At 45.4% G+C, this 15,753-nt stretch overlaps 1 protein-coding gene across 1 annotated transcript in view; it reads left to right on the top strand.

Annotated features, from left to right (window-relative positions):
* The first annotated feature begins 7,061 nt into the window (after positions 1-7,061).
* phlpp1 (PH domain and leucine rich repeat protein phosphatase 1) overlaps positions 7,062-15,753 on the top strand; it is a 161,117-nt gene continuing 152,425 nt past the window's right edge. Inside the window, exon 1 of the mRNA XM_033048796.1 lies at positions 7,062-8,996. Coding sequence (XP_032904687.1) covers positions 7,604-8,996 — 1,393 coding nt within the window. The 5' untranslated portion in view covers positions 7,062-7,603. The remainder of the gene's footprint in view (positions 8,997-15,753) is intronic.

Genomic DNA, 15,753 nt, shown 5'->3' with positions numbered 1-15,753 from the left:
TGAGTTAAGAAGGGCCATACTTTAGCAATATTTCTGAGATAGGAAGCACACTTTGTTACCTTATTTATGTGAGTTTTTAAATTAAGATCATTATCATTTATTACCCCCAGGCTTATGACTTCTTGTTCGGCAGTCAAATTTCCCAGTTTATCGAGTAACGTCTCTTGGGTTCTGATTCAAGTAATAAAATTTCAGTCTTGTCATCGTTGAGTTTAAGAAAGTTAACATTCATCCATTTTTTAATGGAAAATAAGCAGGGGGTCAAATAACTTAAGGCATTTGCATCATTTGGTTCGACAGAGATGTATAACTGAGTGTCATCGGCATATCTTAGAAAATTTACATTATGCTGTCTGATAACTCCTAGCGGCAGCATATACAAGGAAAAGAGTAACGGGCCAAGGCAGATACCTTGTGCTACACCAAAGGGTATATCATGCAACTGTGACACATAGTTCCCAAGGCTAACAAAGTACTTCCTTCCACTTCAACGTATATGATTACCACCAGGTGGCGCCCGTAATGGTTGTCTCGCCAGCAATCTGTCTTGCAATATTATTTTAAGTATGTCTTGAATGTTTGTTTTATTGTCTCTTGGTATGTTTTGTGCCGGGGGGGGGGGAGGGAAATCGGGGGAAACTTCCAGTCACTTGCCTCGACGGAGATGCAATCTTTCTCCGTGTCACATCTCCATTCCCCACTGCGGTCTTCAACGTGGAGTGGTGCATCCTTTCCTGGAGACCAGCCCGGAGCTTCAAGCCGCGGGTGTGGCGCAGACTTACCATTGCGGAACCTGGGATCGTTTGCCGAGGATCGTCAGTGTTGGAGCACCGACCACAGGGCCTGTGGACTTTAACACCGTGGATGCTTTACAGTAATTTGTCCTGCTAAAACACCTGTGATATCTGTGGTGAAAACCAACCCTGTCCAACAACTACTGGGACCAGTTGGTAATTCAAAAAGACTACTGTCATGCCATCAAGCCGATTAATTGGACAAATGCATTACAAATAATCTTTAGACTGGATAGAGTTAAATATAAAAACATGTATAAAATAGAAAGTAAAACATCATAGATCTTAATTGTTAACATTTGTAAGATTGAGGAGAGTCTATTTTCTAAATGGATTATTCGGGTCAGAGTTTCCGAGTTTAGTGATCTTCCCCTTGATTCCATTGGAGCAGGCTGTGAATAACATTGTTCAAGGTATACAAAAATGCTGGAGAAACTCAGCGGGTGCAGCAGCATCTATGGAGCGAAGGAAATAGGCAACGTTTCGGGCCGAAACCTTTCTTCAGACAATAACATTGTTCAGATGTGTTGTATCATTACGATAAATAATTTTGAACGGTTTTAACATTTTGCATCATCTGATTGCATCTTTATCTTTATAAAGACATCGTTCAGCAGGACAAGAAAAGTTGTAGTCATGGCATGTAAGGATAGTTTAGGAAGAATCAGATTGTGATGGCTGCAGAACTGTGAGATTGGAGAATATGGAGGGAAAAATCTGTAAAAGACCATTGTGTAAAATGACAGTACAGGTGCACAACCTTTTATCCGAAGATCCAAATAACGAAAACCTCCGAATAGCGGCCATTTTTTCGGTCCTTGAAGAAAGGTCCTTGAAAACGTTCACCGAGGGCGGCCCGCAGAGGTGACAGCGGAACCTCCGGTCGGTCCTCGAAGAAAGGGGAACTAAATCCCCATTCATGAAAGAGAAGGTGAGGGTATATTGCGCGGGAGGGTTAATAATTGACAATATGCTGCTGCCTGCCTGCTGAGTTAAAAAGTTCCCACGGTAGACTCACGATACACAGTGTTTCGTGAGTCTTGCGTGGGAACTTTTTAACTCAGCGGGGCAGGCAGCAGCAGATTGTCGCTCCCTTCAGTTTCACCCCACCTACACCCCTCTGCTTCCCGGCCATGTGTGTGACCCCTTCCCTCCCCTCTCCAGCTCCCCGCCCATTGCACCGGCGCGGGGGCTTTGCACTGTCACCGGAGACGTCAGGACCAACGGGACACCGACCCCCAGGCCCACTGCAAGCACGGAGATCCCAGAGACCCACAGCCAGCAGCAGCCCAGCCCAGCCCCGCTCCAACTCCAGAGGAAAACTGCAAACTGGCCGGAGACGTCAGGACCACCAGAAGCCGTTCCCCGAGCTGCGCCCCCTCATCGGGACACCGACCCCCAGGCCCACTGCAAGCACGGAGATCCCAGAGACCCACAGCCAACAGCAGCCCAGCCCAGCCCCGCTCCAACTACAGAGGAACCTGGGTTGCGGATGACGGGGCGCAGCTCGGGGCGTCGTAGGGGCCCATCGGGGAGCGGGTTCCTGTTGGTCTTGACGTCTCCGGCCACCTGCCATCCTCCGGGAACCGTTCCGCCCTTGCAGGAGAGTGGGGTTGTTTGCAGTTGCAGAGGGAGGGGGCAAGGGCGGTACAGTTTCCAGTCTCAGCTCCAGTCCAGGGGGGTGGCCGGAGACGTCAGGACCAACGGGACACCGACCCCCAGGCCCACTGCAAGCACGGAGATCCCAGAGACGCACAGCCAGCAGCAACTCCAGCCCAGCCCCGCTCCAACTCCAGAGGAACACGTAGGGGCAGAAGCTGATGGTGTGCAAGGTACGTCTTGTTCTTGGGGTGGCGGATGAGGGGGCGCAGCTCGGGCTGTGGGCATACTGCCACTTGTCGCCGTAGCGGCCCATTAGGGAGCGGATTCCTCTGGAGTTGGAGGGGGAGGGGGAGGGAGGTATTGTGCTGTTTGATCGCCCCCTGCTATCCCAGGGACAGGGAGACACAGCGGCTTTTTAGACTGGTGGGCAATCACTTCCAAAGTTCTGCCCACACAGTCAGTGCACCTCTTCTACACTGCATTTCATACAAACATTTATTCTGCAAGAAAAAACTACATTGAAGACTCAAACTCGCGACCGAGTTTACTGCCGGGATCAAGGCGCAAACTCGCGACCTTGCGGATATGAGCCGAGCACTCTACCACTGAGCCAGCCATTAAAATCTACGCTAAAAAAATTCCATTCCGAAGACCGACAAATTCTGAATTACGAAAAGTGTCTGGTCCCAAGGCTTTCGGATAAAAGGTTGTGCACCTGTATTATAATTGCTAGTGAGGCTGAACAGCTTCCTTCTGTGACATAGTAAGGTCTATGGAGATACAAGAGACTACCGATGCTGTTATTTGGAGCAAAAAACAAAACTGCTGGGGGAACTTAGTTGGCCAAGCAGCATCTGTAGGTAGCGATGCTACAAAACTTACCTTAAGCGGCGCTGCAGTTCTGCCACTGGCCGTGTGCGCGACTTTGGCACCTTTGGGGGGGGGGGGGGGGGAGGGATTGAAATCCAGTTTTCTCCTGCCTGTTGGAGGCGGATTTCCTCGGGCTGCTAGCTGCTGAAGAATAATCGATCCGGCTTCCGTTCCCGATTTTTTTTTTTAAATCGCGAGATAATTTAATTATTTGATTAAAATAAAAAGCAACTAACGCCCTCAACGTGACGGATCGCAAGAACGGGACAAAACAAAGGGTAAGTTGTTTATTTTACATATAAACGTGCTTCTTGGGATGGCTTTAATCTAATTTTACGTTGCGAAAACGTAACTGGGCCCCATACGAACCGGCAGTGTTTTTCCTGCCGATATGGGGTTCAAATTCACCGCAAATGTAACGTTCCAATCGATCGCGTTCCAGAAGCAAGATAGAAACATAGAAAATAGGTGCAGGAGTAGGCCATTCGGCCATTCAATATGATCATGGCTGATCATCCAACTCAGTATCCTGTACCTGCCTTCTCTCCATACCCCCTGATCCCTTTAGCCACAAGGGCCACATCTAACTCCCTCTTAAATATAGCCAATGAACTAGCCTCAACTACCTTCTGTGGCAGAGATGATTTAAATGCCTTTTTTTGAGGCAATCATGTCATAAGAGCATCTGAATCGTCTATATTTTGTGTTATTGTCTACCCATAGTCAATATTTTTATACTAAATATCATATTTAGTCCCATGTATTGTGCAAAAAAATAAAATTTTTGATTATATTGAGTGGATGTTTCTAGATTAATTTATGGGAATTAAACATCAAATTCCTTCCATCTGGCATATGAATTCATGACAGTGAGATTTAAAAATCATGTTATATTGTGAATTCTTGTGTGAATGTGATTAATTTGTTATTTGGATACTTAGGCTAAAAAAAAATCATTTTCTTAAGAAATTGAATCTACAGGACATTCTTAATGGGAAAGTAGTGGGCAGAAAGGCATGTCACGCGTGGTTTGAAGAGCAAAAACTTGTAGTTTACAATACCAAACTTTGAAAAGTTGAGGAAAAACAAGGTGTACAGAGTTGCTTATTGGTTACTATCGGAGGAGTATGATGATGCTACTGGTTATGGTATGCCAATGTACCAGCTAGCAACTGATCTTCTCCATAAACACTTGGTCTATTGCTAGAAATTGTAATTTGTTTACCTACCTGTTACGGACTTACAGCATATAACACAATAATATTAAAGTTCTGATCTTGAGAATATCACATTTTTGAAATTTCAAGAGTCTGGGTGTTTATTACTATTATAATTAACTAATTATATGCTTTAATTTCAGGTCATCCAAGTAAGATGTTTTATATTTGTTTCAGAATGCTGAAGATATGGAAGTGAATTAGGTGTCAAATTAAACTTCTTTTTATGCTTTATCTGATGGGATAAATTGCACACTTGATTTTTTAAATCTCAAAATTTTGTAACATTGCTACTGTAGGGGCAGAGGGATATTGACATTGTGCAGGGTTTGCTTCACCTGCTAAATTTATCCAGCAAATCCCTACTTCCCTATAGCCTTCACATATTCCTACCAGCTCCCCTTTGATATTTTACCACATACCTGCACTTATAAGAGCCAGCACCCAATATCAGGGTTAAAAAAACTGGGGTGTGGCATCTGTGGTCAGGTCTGAGCAGACGGGTGTCATTCAGCCTTAAGACGGATTGATGAGAAGTCGCCATGAAATTGGTAGCAGTTAATGTTAGGTTTGAACGTGAGAAACCAGGTCTATGTAAAGAGATAAAATAAGGGACAGAACTACCCAATTTATGGAACCGTTCCGAACGACCGTAGGAATCCCCAAAAGTGCGTTACAACGAACAAAATACTTTAAAGCGATCATCCCTGTTACAATGAAGGAAACACGACAGCCAATTCGCACAACAAACTTCCACAAACTGCAACTTTAAAAGACCAACCATTCTTTCTTAGTTAAGTATTAATATTAACCCCAAGGATAATTACCCCGTTCTTTAGGATGGTTCGATTAGAAAGGGTGAATAGAGGAATAAAGATAAAAGTCATGAAGCCTGTGCCCGAGCTGCAGATGAGATGGTGGGAGTGCCCCACATGGGAATGAAGTCAGGATTCCTTCAAAATGGCTCCAACTCCAGTTCTGAGAGTGAAACTTAAATCGTGGAGATGCAACATTTGTTCTTTTAACTGTTTGCAGTGGGTTACATTTACGTTGACGAGAAGTAGCGAGGGCGTGAATCAGGACAAAGCCGCACGGCGGTATTTGCGGTACTTTTCTTCCTTAGCTGCCGACGCCGTTTGCAGCAAAGATCTTATAGCGGAGCAAGATGGGTTACGCTCACGCAAACGTAGTAGTACGCTCATGGGCGGATTCATGGGTGATTATAGGATTCATTTTGGCAACCAGCCCCCGCCATCTTGCTTCCGGTCAAAGATCGGATCTTTGTTTCCGCAGCGGGGAGAGGGAGTGTACGGCCCGGGGAGAGGGAGTGCGCGGCCCGGGGAGAGGGAGTGTGCGGCCCGGGGCAGCGGGGAGAGGGAGTGCGCGGCCCGGGGCAGCGGGAGAGGGAGTGCGCGGCCCGGGGAGAGGGAGTGCGCGGCTCGGGGCAGCGGGAGAGGGTGTGCGGGACCCGGGGAGAGGGAGAGGGTACACAAAATTGCTGGGGAAACTCAGCGGGTACAGCAGCATCTATGGAGCGAAGGAAATAGGCGACGTTTCGGGCCGAAACCCTTCTTCAGGCTGGAAGAGAGGGAGAGGGAGTGCGCGGCCCGGGGCAGCGGGAGAGGGTGTGCGCGGGCCGGGGAGAGGGAGAGGGAGTGTACGGCCCGGGGAGAGGGAGTGTACGGCCCGGGGCAGCGGGAGAGGGAGTGCGCGGCGCGGGGAGAGGGAGAGGGAGTGTACGGCCCGGGGAGAGGGAGTGCGCGGCCCGGGGAGAGGGAGTGCGCGGCCCGGGGCAGCGGGGAGAGGGAGTGCGCGGCCCGGGGCAGCGGGAGAGAGAGTGCGCGGCCCGGGGATAAGGCCTAGTGTGTGTGAAGTTGCGGGGAGGTTTACAATGTTTCTTATTTAATGTCCCTTGTCTAGTCTGAAATAAAGTTCATCATTGGATCAGAAGAAATATAATTGTGTGTTATATGATTATATACATTTATATCACATTCATGTATGTGTGTTTATAAACATTTTATTCTTTAACAAGAATTAACAGAATTATGAACTAACAGAATTATGAATCTAACCCTATATCACGCACAAAAACTTCCCCCGCAATGTCAATTACCCTGCGAGTCGGGTCGGTTCCGGTTACTACAAAATCAACTCAAACACTGCTTGTGAGCCATTTAAAAAGAAATGATTTAAAATATATTAAAAAAGACAATTACCAGAGTCAAATTTTATTCTTGACAAGAAGTATGAACTGACAGAATTATGAATCTAACCCTATATCACACACACAAACTGTTCATTGATTACACTGCGAGTCGGGTCGGGTCAGGTAGGCTCCGGTTACTAAAATGGGCGGGGACAAATGCCCAGGATCCCCTCCGTAGCGTACTTCACGTCAGCCCATTGTATTTAGCAGGAGTGGCCTATCTTGCTCCGCTATAAGATCTTTGGTTTGCAGTGTCTCGGCGCCCAGGAAAACTACAGCCCCCACAATGCTCCGCCGCGGAGGGACGCCGCCTGTCGGCCATGAACCTTGCCCCGACCCAACAAACCGTTGTGACGTCAGGGAGGGGGCAGTAACCAAAGATACTTGGCAGCAAAAGCAACGATGCCCAACGGTGGCGCGAGCGTCGATGTAACCGTCCACCCGGCAGCCCAAAGGCAGCTTACAGCAAAAACACCCACCGCTTCTCAGATATTGCATTCGAATGAACGTGTTGGCTATTCTAACGTTATAAAATCCTGAGAATGAATATGAAGGAGGCGGGCTAATGGTTCTATGAATATTAATTAACGAGGGGTTTGAATGGGCCGCGCGGCGGGATGAATTATTCATGATGCGGGCGGGCGGGCCGGCCGGCGCCTGCCTCTCCCGCGCTCTCGGCACCAAAGATCCGTCCTCCATTCCGTAATGGCGTCAGTGGCCGAGGGAGGGACGGAGTGACAGCCGAGCGACACTCCCAGGATGCTGATAATCGGTGGTCCGAAATTTAAAAGAAAGATACATGGCCCGGACTGGATTTTATTTTATTTTTAAACCCAAGAAGTTGTTATTTATTTTCTCCTCCTCCCAGGTTGTGTGTGCCCGTGTGTGAAACACGGCAACTGACCGGGAACATGGATCCCGCGCTCCGGAGGCAGAGTTCGGGCATTGCGAGGTGCAAAAGTAGTAAAGTGAAAGGCGGCGGCGGCAGTGGCATGAGCGCCGATGAAGTGCAGCGGCTGGATTCCAGCAGGGAAGGAGGAGGAGGACGTGCCTCTTCTTCGCGTTCTTCCATGGTCTTGTTTCCCAGTAGGAAGCTCGGCGGTGCTATCAGTTGGAGCAATCACTCTAACTCGCTGCTTTTGAGGAGGAGACGAAGGAACCTTTCCACGGCGACACCTTGCTGTCACACTCGCAGTTTGGACCGCAAGAACATGCCGGGACTGAGGCAGAGGGCGTTGAGTGCGACGGAGAAGGAGTGGGTTCGCGGTGACGTACAGAGAGGCTGCCTGCACATCTTCGACAGGTATTTGTCCTCTTACCTGCGAGCTGTCACCTGCACATTGGACACCACTGCGGCCGAGATCGCTGCTAAGTTGCTCTATGCTGGCCAGCAGACAGGAGGATGCAAGGTTAAGGCGATCTCCACCGACCACGCAGGAATTGCCAAGTTGTGTTCCATGGACAGCACGGCTGGTGAGAGGATAGGGGCACCGAAAAAAAATACACCTGCCTTATTGGCCAGACCCAGGCAAACGCAGTCTTTGAGCGCTAGATCAGAGATTGCCTCCAATAAGCATGGACAGATGTGCATTTCTACTCATGGAAAAGGAGGGTTGTCATTGGGCACTGGTACCAATACTGGGAAATGCTTAAATAGTTATACCATCAGGTGCAGAAACAATAATGCTACTTTTGCTAGGGTTGGGATGTCATTGGATAACATTGCCACAAAGAAAGAAAGCAATACTGTGAACTACAGACAGATGTGTTCAGTACCTGTCGCTGCCAGAGAAGAGCCAAAATCAGATTCTGAAATTAACAGGCTCAATTTCTCATTGAGTGGTAATACTAATCGACTAAAATCTTTAAACAATACACTTGTCAAATTGATGGCTGAGGACACTGTTGCTGCTGGGCGTAGGCCTTCACTGGACAGCTTAACAGCACATAATGAATATGTGCACTGTGATGCTACAAATGGTACTGTGACCAAGGAAGAATGCTTGGACAAGCCTGAGCTAAGGCAAGACACCCTTTCTGACAAACAAGGTTTGCAGGACTTTGATGACGGCAGGCTGAAGTCCTTAACTCATGACACTCTGAGAATGGGGACATATGATGACATGCCTGCATCAATGATGTATGTGCAGCTTCATGGTGAAACAACCAGGAGGCTGGAGCCACATGAAAAGCCCCTTGAAATTCAAAATGAGTATCTCTTTAAACTTGGATTTAACAATCCGTGCAGGGTGCAAGAAGAAGGAATGGATGTGGAAATTGGCTGCTTGATTCGATTTTATGCAGGTATGATACATGTGTCTCATTTATTATTTGCTGGTGATATAATTTTTGTAATAAAATTGGTGACTGGGAGTTATTAATGTTTTCTGGCAAATACATACAGAAATGCCACCAAAGTCAATTAACGGGTCTTGACCCGAATCGTCATCGATTCCTTTTCTCCAGAGATGCTGCCTGGCCCGCTGAGTTACTCTAGTTTTTTGTGTCTATCTTCGGTTTGAACCAGCATTTGCAGTTCCTTCTTACACATAACTTGTTTTATTCCCATTTTCAGGACATCTTCCTTCCCAACCAACTCGTTAATGAATGCTGTTTTTATTTCACTTAAAGAAGGGAAAATAGTCAATAAATATTTATTATTTGCTGCTTTTAACCGTTGTCCAGGCAAATATCTTAGGATCTTTTTGCAGTCATGAATGTAAAAATGTTGAATAGTGATCTTGTATTACCCCTGGATTGCAGAAAGAGGAGATTGAATTGTCAAATGTTCATAATTATTGAAATGTTTCCATAATTCTTCACAACATGGAGGGAGATCATTTGGTTTATTGTGTTTGCCCTGGTTCCCAGAACAATCCCATTCCCTCATTACTTTTCCTTGCACCTATTCTCCCTACATCCTCATATAGTCACTCCCCCCCGATTCAACTAGAGGCAAGTTACTGCTGGCATTCGGTCCCCTGGTGCCCAATTAACCTACCAACCCAAACCTTTGGGATTTTGGAGGAAATTAGAGCACCTGGAGGACACCCACATAGTCACAGGGAGAATGTGCAAATTGTACATAGATGGCAATGGAGGTCTGAATTGAACCTGAATTGATGGTACTGAGGCAGCAGACACTACCAGAAACGCAACGGTGTCACCTAATTATTTAGTACTCTTATTTAAATCTATTAACAGTAGACAAATTATTTAACAAACATGAATTAAATCCTTTAAGAAGAGTATTAACATGCTTTGATAAATGTAGAGTATTGTACGTGTTATTATAATTCTTTAAATAAAAACAAAATTGTAATTACTGAAAGTTCAATTTTGCTGTTACAATAATGAGGTAAGGTCATTGTATATTTTTCATTATACACATTGCTTTATTTGGCCATGTTATCCCCCTTTTAAGTTGTGCAGTTGGATTGATATTTAAGTGAGTTTCAATAGACAATAGGTGCAGGAGTAGGCCATTCGGCCCTTCAAGCCTGCACCGCCATTCAATGTGATCATGGCTGATCATCCACAATCAGTACCCCGTTCCTGCCTTCTCCCCATATATCCCCTGACTCCGCTATCTTTAAGAGCCCTCTCTTTCTTTTGAAAATATCCAGAGAACCGGCCTCCACCGCCCTCTGAGGCAGAGAATTCCACAGACTCACAACTCTCTGTGTGAAAAATTGTTTCCTCATCTCCGTTCTAAATGACTTTACCCCTTATTCTTAAATTATGGCCCCTGGTTCTGGACTCCCCCAACATCGGGAACATGTTTCCTGCCTCTAGCATGTCCAAACCCTTAATAATCTTATATGTTTCAATAAGATTCCCTTTCATCCTAAATTCCAGAGTATACAAGCCCAGCCGCTCCATTCTCTCAGCATATAACAGTCCCGCCATCCCGGGAATTAACCGTGAACCTACGCTGCACTCCCTCAATAGCAAGAATGTCCATCCTCAATTTTGGAGACCAAAAATGTGTTTTACCTGATAGCATTATTAACAGTAAAGAATTAATCATCACTTCAGCTAATTATTATATTCTTTACCCTTCTAGCCACATGATCTTTATTATTTTGCATGGAACATTTTACGTTTCAGACAAATTTTCAATTATCTTCATTTTTGCCACGTTAGGAACGTACATGGGTATTGCAAGCAATTGAAGTTTTATGCATAAGAGCGTAACAACAAAACGTATAGTTTTTGTCATGTCCACAGAGAGTAACAAAAAGTACATGCACTTTACTCAAATAAGACCTATGAACATAGCAGTAGGATTATGTTAAAGTGACTAACATAATCCTACTGCTAAATGCAAAGTAATAATACCAAGACTCTTAGCATTTGCAAAATGCTGCGGAAAAAAAGTGAGATTTAGGACAAAAAGGAAATTTATCTAAATGCCATTTATCTGACTTGTTAGGAGTGAGACGAGGAAAAGCTTTTTCACCCAGAGAGTTGTGAATCTGTGGAATTCTCTGCCACAGAAGGCAGTGGAGGCCAATTCACTGGATGTTTTCAAGAGAGAGTTTGATATTGCTCTTGTGGCTAACAGAATTAAGGGATAAGGGGGAGAAAGCAGGAACGAGGTACTGATTTTGGAAAATCAGCCATGATCATGTCGAAGGGCCGAATGGCCTGAAACTATTTTCTATGTTTCTTGCATCCGCCTCTCTTCTTGAAATTCATTTTTCAACTATGGCTAATAAAACAGTTGTGTGCTTTAGTACACAGATAAAATTAAAATCTCAAGAGCAATTTGAAAATGATGACTAAACTCTTTCCGGAGCTATTAAACTGTAACCCAAATTAAATTAAAAGCACAATTAAAAAAAAAAAACACACGCATAAATAACTGAGAAGAAGAATTTGAATTGTAGTTCCAATGCAGGATTGTTCTGTTTGTCATTTATCATTGAGATGTGCCAACAATGTTTTCTGCAACTAAGAAAATACTTGATTGTTCAGACAGATGTTTTCCTCGAGGGATGCAACCCCACCATAACCTTGCATTAGATTTATTCACTTGGAACTCCTGTCTGGTGGTTCACTACTCTGTTGTATATCATTCTTGCAAGGATGTGGCCAATTGTTAATTTTAATTATTTGAAGTGTGTGTGTATTCGGTTTATATCTTCCACAAATTCAGAAGATTTAATGACAGTTTAGTATACTCCTTGTCAGTTTTATTTTAAGTCAGTACTTTAGGATTATACATTATTTGAACAAATATTGGGTATATTCAGACTGCTGAGAGTTCATGCGAAATAATTTACATTTGAATGTAGCTGTTGCAGAACATTTGATGTAATAGGAACAATATATCTGTTTCAGAGTGGTCAATCTGTGGGAAGGCTCACAAGAGAAATAATGATAAACGGTTGTCAGAATTGAATTTGAACCCAAAATTAGATATCTTTAAGAAAATTATATTTTGCCATGGAGCACATGAGCAATTTGACTCGTGATGTATATCAATTGCAGCATTCTCTGGAGAAGATGACTTTTAATCTTATTGGTCCAAAAATACAAATGCACTAAGGGTTTCCGTCATCTTATGTGCCTATGCCTGTTGCAGACTAATTGATTGACTCCTGTGGTTATTCAACAACTTCATTGTTATGTAATTTGTAGAATCATAAGAAAGATGCTATTTAACTACTTGTGTCTATGTTGGTTGAAAAAGCTGCCTCACCCCAGATCACCTACCAGCTCCTGTAATCAGCAGGTGACCCCCCCCCCCCCCCCCCCCCCTCCAACCCCCCCCACACCCCCCCCCCCCTCCAACCCACCCCCCACCCCCCCCTCCCCCGGCGCGTTAAAACTATTTGGGTATTGATGCATGTGCAGATGACATAGCTTATTGTTACTAAAAAATTGTGACACAGGCATGATTGGATATGTTACAATACAATGGTCGGTGGGGGCACTGCAAGCCGGCAGCCCAGTCAGCAGCGTGTCCGTTTTTTTCTACTACTTTTTTTGTTTTTTTAGTATGTTTTAATGTATGGTTTTGATGTTTCTTTGTGTGTTGTGTGGGGGGTGGTGTGGGGGGGTAAGGGGGAAACCGCTTCGGTCGCCTCCTCCACGGAGAAGGGACTTTTTCCATGTCGCCTCCCCCGTGGCCTAACAGCAAGGATCGGTGCGGCCTTTCCCAGAGACGTGCCCGGGGCTTCAGCAGCGTGCGCAGCGCGGACTCTCGCCGTGGAGCGGGCGAGACCTCGGCAGCCTGAAGCCTGAAGCCGGGTCTGCAGAGCTCCGGCTGGCGCGGCGTCCGCAGTCTGGGATCCCTCGTGGGGGACCCGGGGGACGAAGAAGCTCCAAATGCCGGCCCGCAGCCTACTTCTGCCGCGGACGCGGCGTAGACTTACCATCAGGAGAGGGGTCCCTCGCCGGGGATCCCTGGAGGGGAGCTTCGAATGCCGGTCCTGCAGTCTGCGGTGCTTCTGGCTGTGGCGCGAACTTTAAATCTCCGACCGCCGGCCTGCGGCCCACACCAACTTGAAGCCGCGGTTTCCGGTGGGGGAGGCACCGTTTCAGGACTTACCTGGACTTTTTACCTTGTCTGCACATCTGGACGCCCGCAGCGATGGCTGCGGAGGGTTGAAGTCCCGACCACGGGGGAAAATGGAGGAGGACTGGTCAAATTTTTGTGTCTTCCACCACAGTGATGAATGCTGTGGTGGATGTTTGTGTTAAATTTTTAGTGTGTTTTTGTGTGCTCTTTTTCATTGTACCGCTGCTGGCAAATTCATTTCACTTGCACTTATGTGCAAAGTGACGAATAAAACTGATTGTTGATTGTTTAATTCTATACAACTCAACGTAATCTCCCTCATCCTCTAATGACAATAACAATGTACATCCCCCTGTGCAGTTCATCTTGTACAATTATTCAGATCTTCCTGTATTCCACTGACAAGTATAATAAGGCAGAGATAGATAGATTATTGATTAGTATGGGTGTCAATGCCAGAAACACTCAGCCGGTTAGGCAACATCTGTGCAAAGGGGAAGGAAACATGACTATATGGTTTTAGTCAAAAACATCAAAAAACTAGAAGAGAGAACTGCTGAGATTGGGCAAGGCAGAAGACACAAGTGGAAATCCCACCAGTGGAGGAGAATATCTTCAATGTTGATATTCTGAGGAGGCAGTGTATTTAACAGTAAATTAATAAAAATTGCAGATGCTGGAATTTGGAAATGCTACTCGACCTGAGTGTTTCCAATATTTGTAGTAAGCAAAACAGAGCTGTTGTTGAAGATGTTGCCTGACCTGGTGTGTCCTTCCTGCATTTTCTATTTTGATTTTATATTCCAGCATTAGCAAACTCTTCATTTTAATTTTCATTGTGTGTTGTCTTCGGGAGGGTGAAAGATGAACCAGAGAGATGCTGGCGTCTTTGTAGCTGGACTTTTCTCTTTTGTTAAGATTCTATCCTGCAGTCACAGGATAGAATCTTAAAAAAAGCAAATACGTTTGAAGAATTTAAGTCGGAATCCTAGCAAAGCTTGCAAAAAAATGAGAGTTGCTAATGAAGAATTAGTCATTTCTTGTTCGATGTGTTCTTTTCTAAAGCATATTGGTCGTGTAACATGAATCATGTACTATGTAATAGTGTTGCCTCAAAGATATCAGAATATTTAAATTATGTTATTTTGCCTCTCATGTCTTTGCAATCATTTTGGTAAACTTTACAACAATAGCTGCTATCGTCAAACTATGTGCAAAATGTGTTATAAAGTTATCTTACCATACCTTACTATAAAGTTCCCAGTTAAACCTTGGATTCACAATGCCTCCTATACATCCCTTTGATGGTGGGGAGGTCAGAACCTGTGATGGACTGAGCAGTGTCTAGTGCATTTTGTAATCGTACGTTCCTGGGCTTTCGAGTTGCTAAACCAGATTGTGATGAAACCAGTCAATATGTTCTACAGTACGTTTGTAGAAGTTCAAAAGAGTATTTGGCAATATACCAAATCTCCTCAAACTTCTAAGGAAATAGAGGCATTAGTGGGCTTATTTAATGATTGCATCAATGTGCTGTGGACCCAAGATGGATCTTCAGAGATATACACACCCAAAAACTTGATGTTGTTGATTCTCTACCACCGACCTGTCGATGAAAATAGGTTTGTGAATCCTTGACCTTCTACTTCTAAAGAAAATTGTTAACTCTTTGGTCTTATAGACATCAAGAGTCAGGTTGTTATTCTGGCATTCAGATAATTGATCTCCCTTCTATACTCATCATTACTTGTAATTTGTCTAACAACGGTGTTGTTGGCGAATTTAATGTCTATTAATCTATTTTTGTCACGTGTACCTGGGGTACAGTGAAATTTTTTTTGTTGCATGCTAATGAGTCAGTGAAAAGAATGTACATGATTACAATCAATACATCCACAGTGTACAGATACAGGATAAAGGGAATAATGTTTAGTGCAAGATAAAGTCCAGTAAAGTCTGATTAAAGAAGAGGTTGGAACTGTGTCCAGCTATGCAGTCATGGGCACAGAGTGCGGAGAGCAGGTGACTAAACACATAGCATGCCCCAGTGCTGATGGTTATAGAGAAGGAGGAGTTGTTGCCAATTTTGGTGGGTGGCACGACCGATGTCGCAGCGGCCTCTGAAGTCCGCCCGTCTGTCTTTTTTTTTTTTGTTTGTCCCGTTGAGGGTATAGTTTGTATAGTTTGTAGTGGGTTTTTAACTGTGTATGTGTGAGGGGGGGGGGTTGGGGGAAACTTTTAAATATCTTCCCTGCACCGGAGACTCGACCGTTTCCCTGTCGGGTCTCCGTTGTCGTTGGGGCCTAGCACCGTGGAGCGGCCTCCAGCCAGAACGACCTGGGGGCTCCAGTCGTGGAGCCGACGGAGCTGCGGACCTACCATCGTGGAGCTGGCCGGCTTCGGAGCGTGGAGAGCTGTGGTGGCGCGCCGCTGCGGCCCGACTCCGGAGCTCGGAGGCTCCAGCCACAGGTCTGGTGGACGGTGACATCGGGAGCTCGCGGGTCCCTGGTGGGAGACCGCTTTTCGGAGCTC

This window comes from Amblyraja radiata, chromosome 2 (assembly GCF_010909765.2).
Source record: "Amblyraja radiata isolate CabotCenter1 chromosome 2, sAmbRad1.1.pri, whole genome shotgun sequence".
Taxonomy (NCBI): Eukaryota; Metazoa; Chordata; class Chondrichthyes; order Rajiformes; family Rajidae; genus Amblyraja; species Amblyraja radiata.
This window is presented reverse-complemented; position numbering and strand designations above follow the sequence as displayed.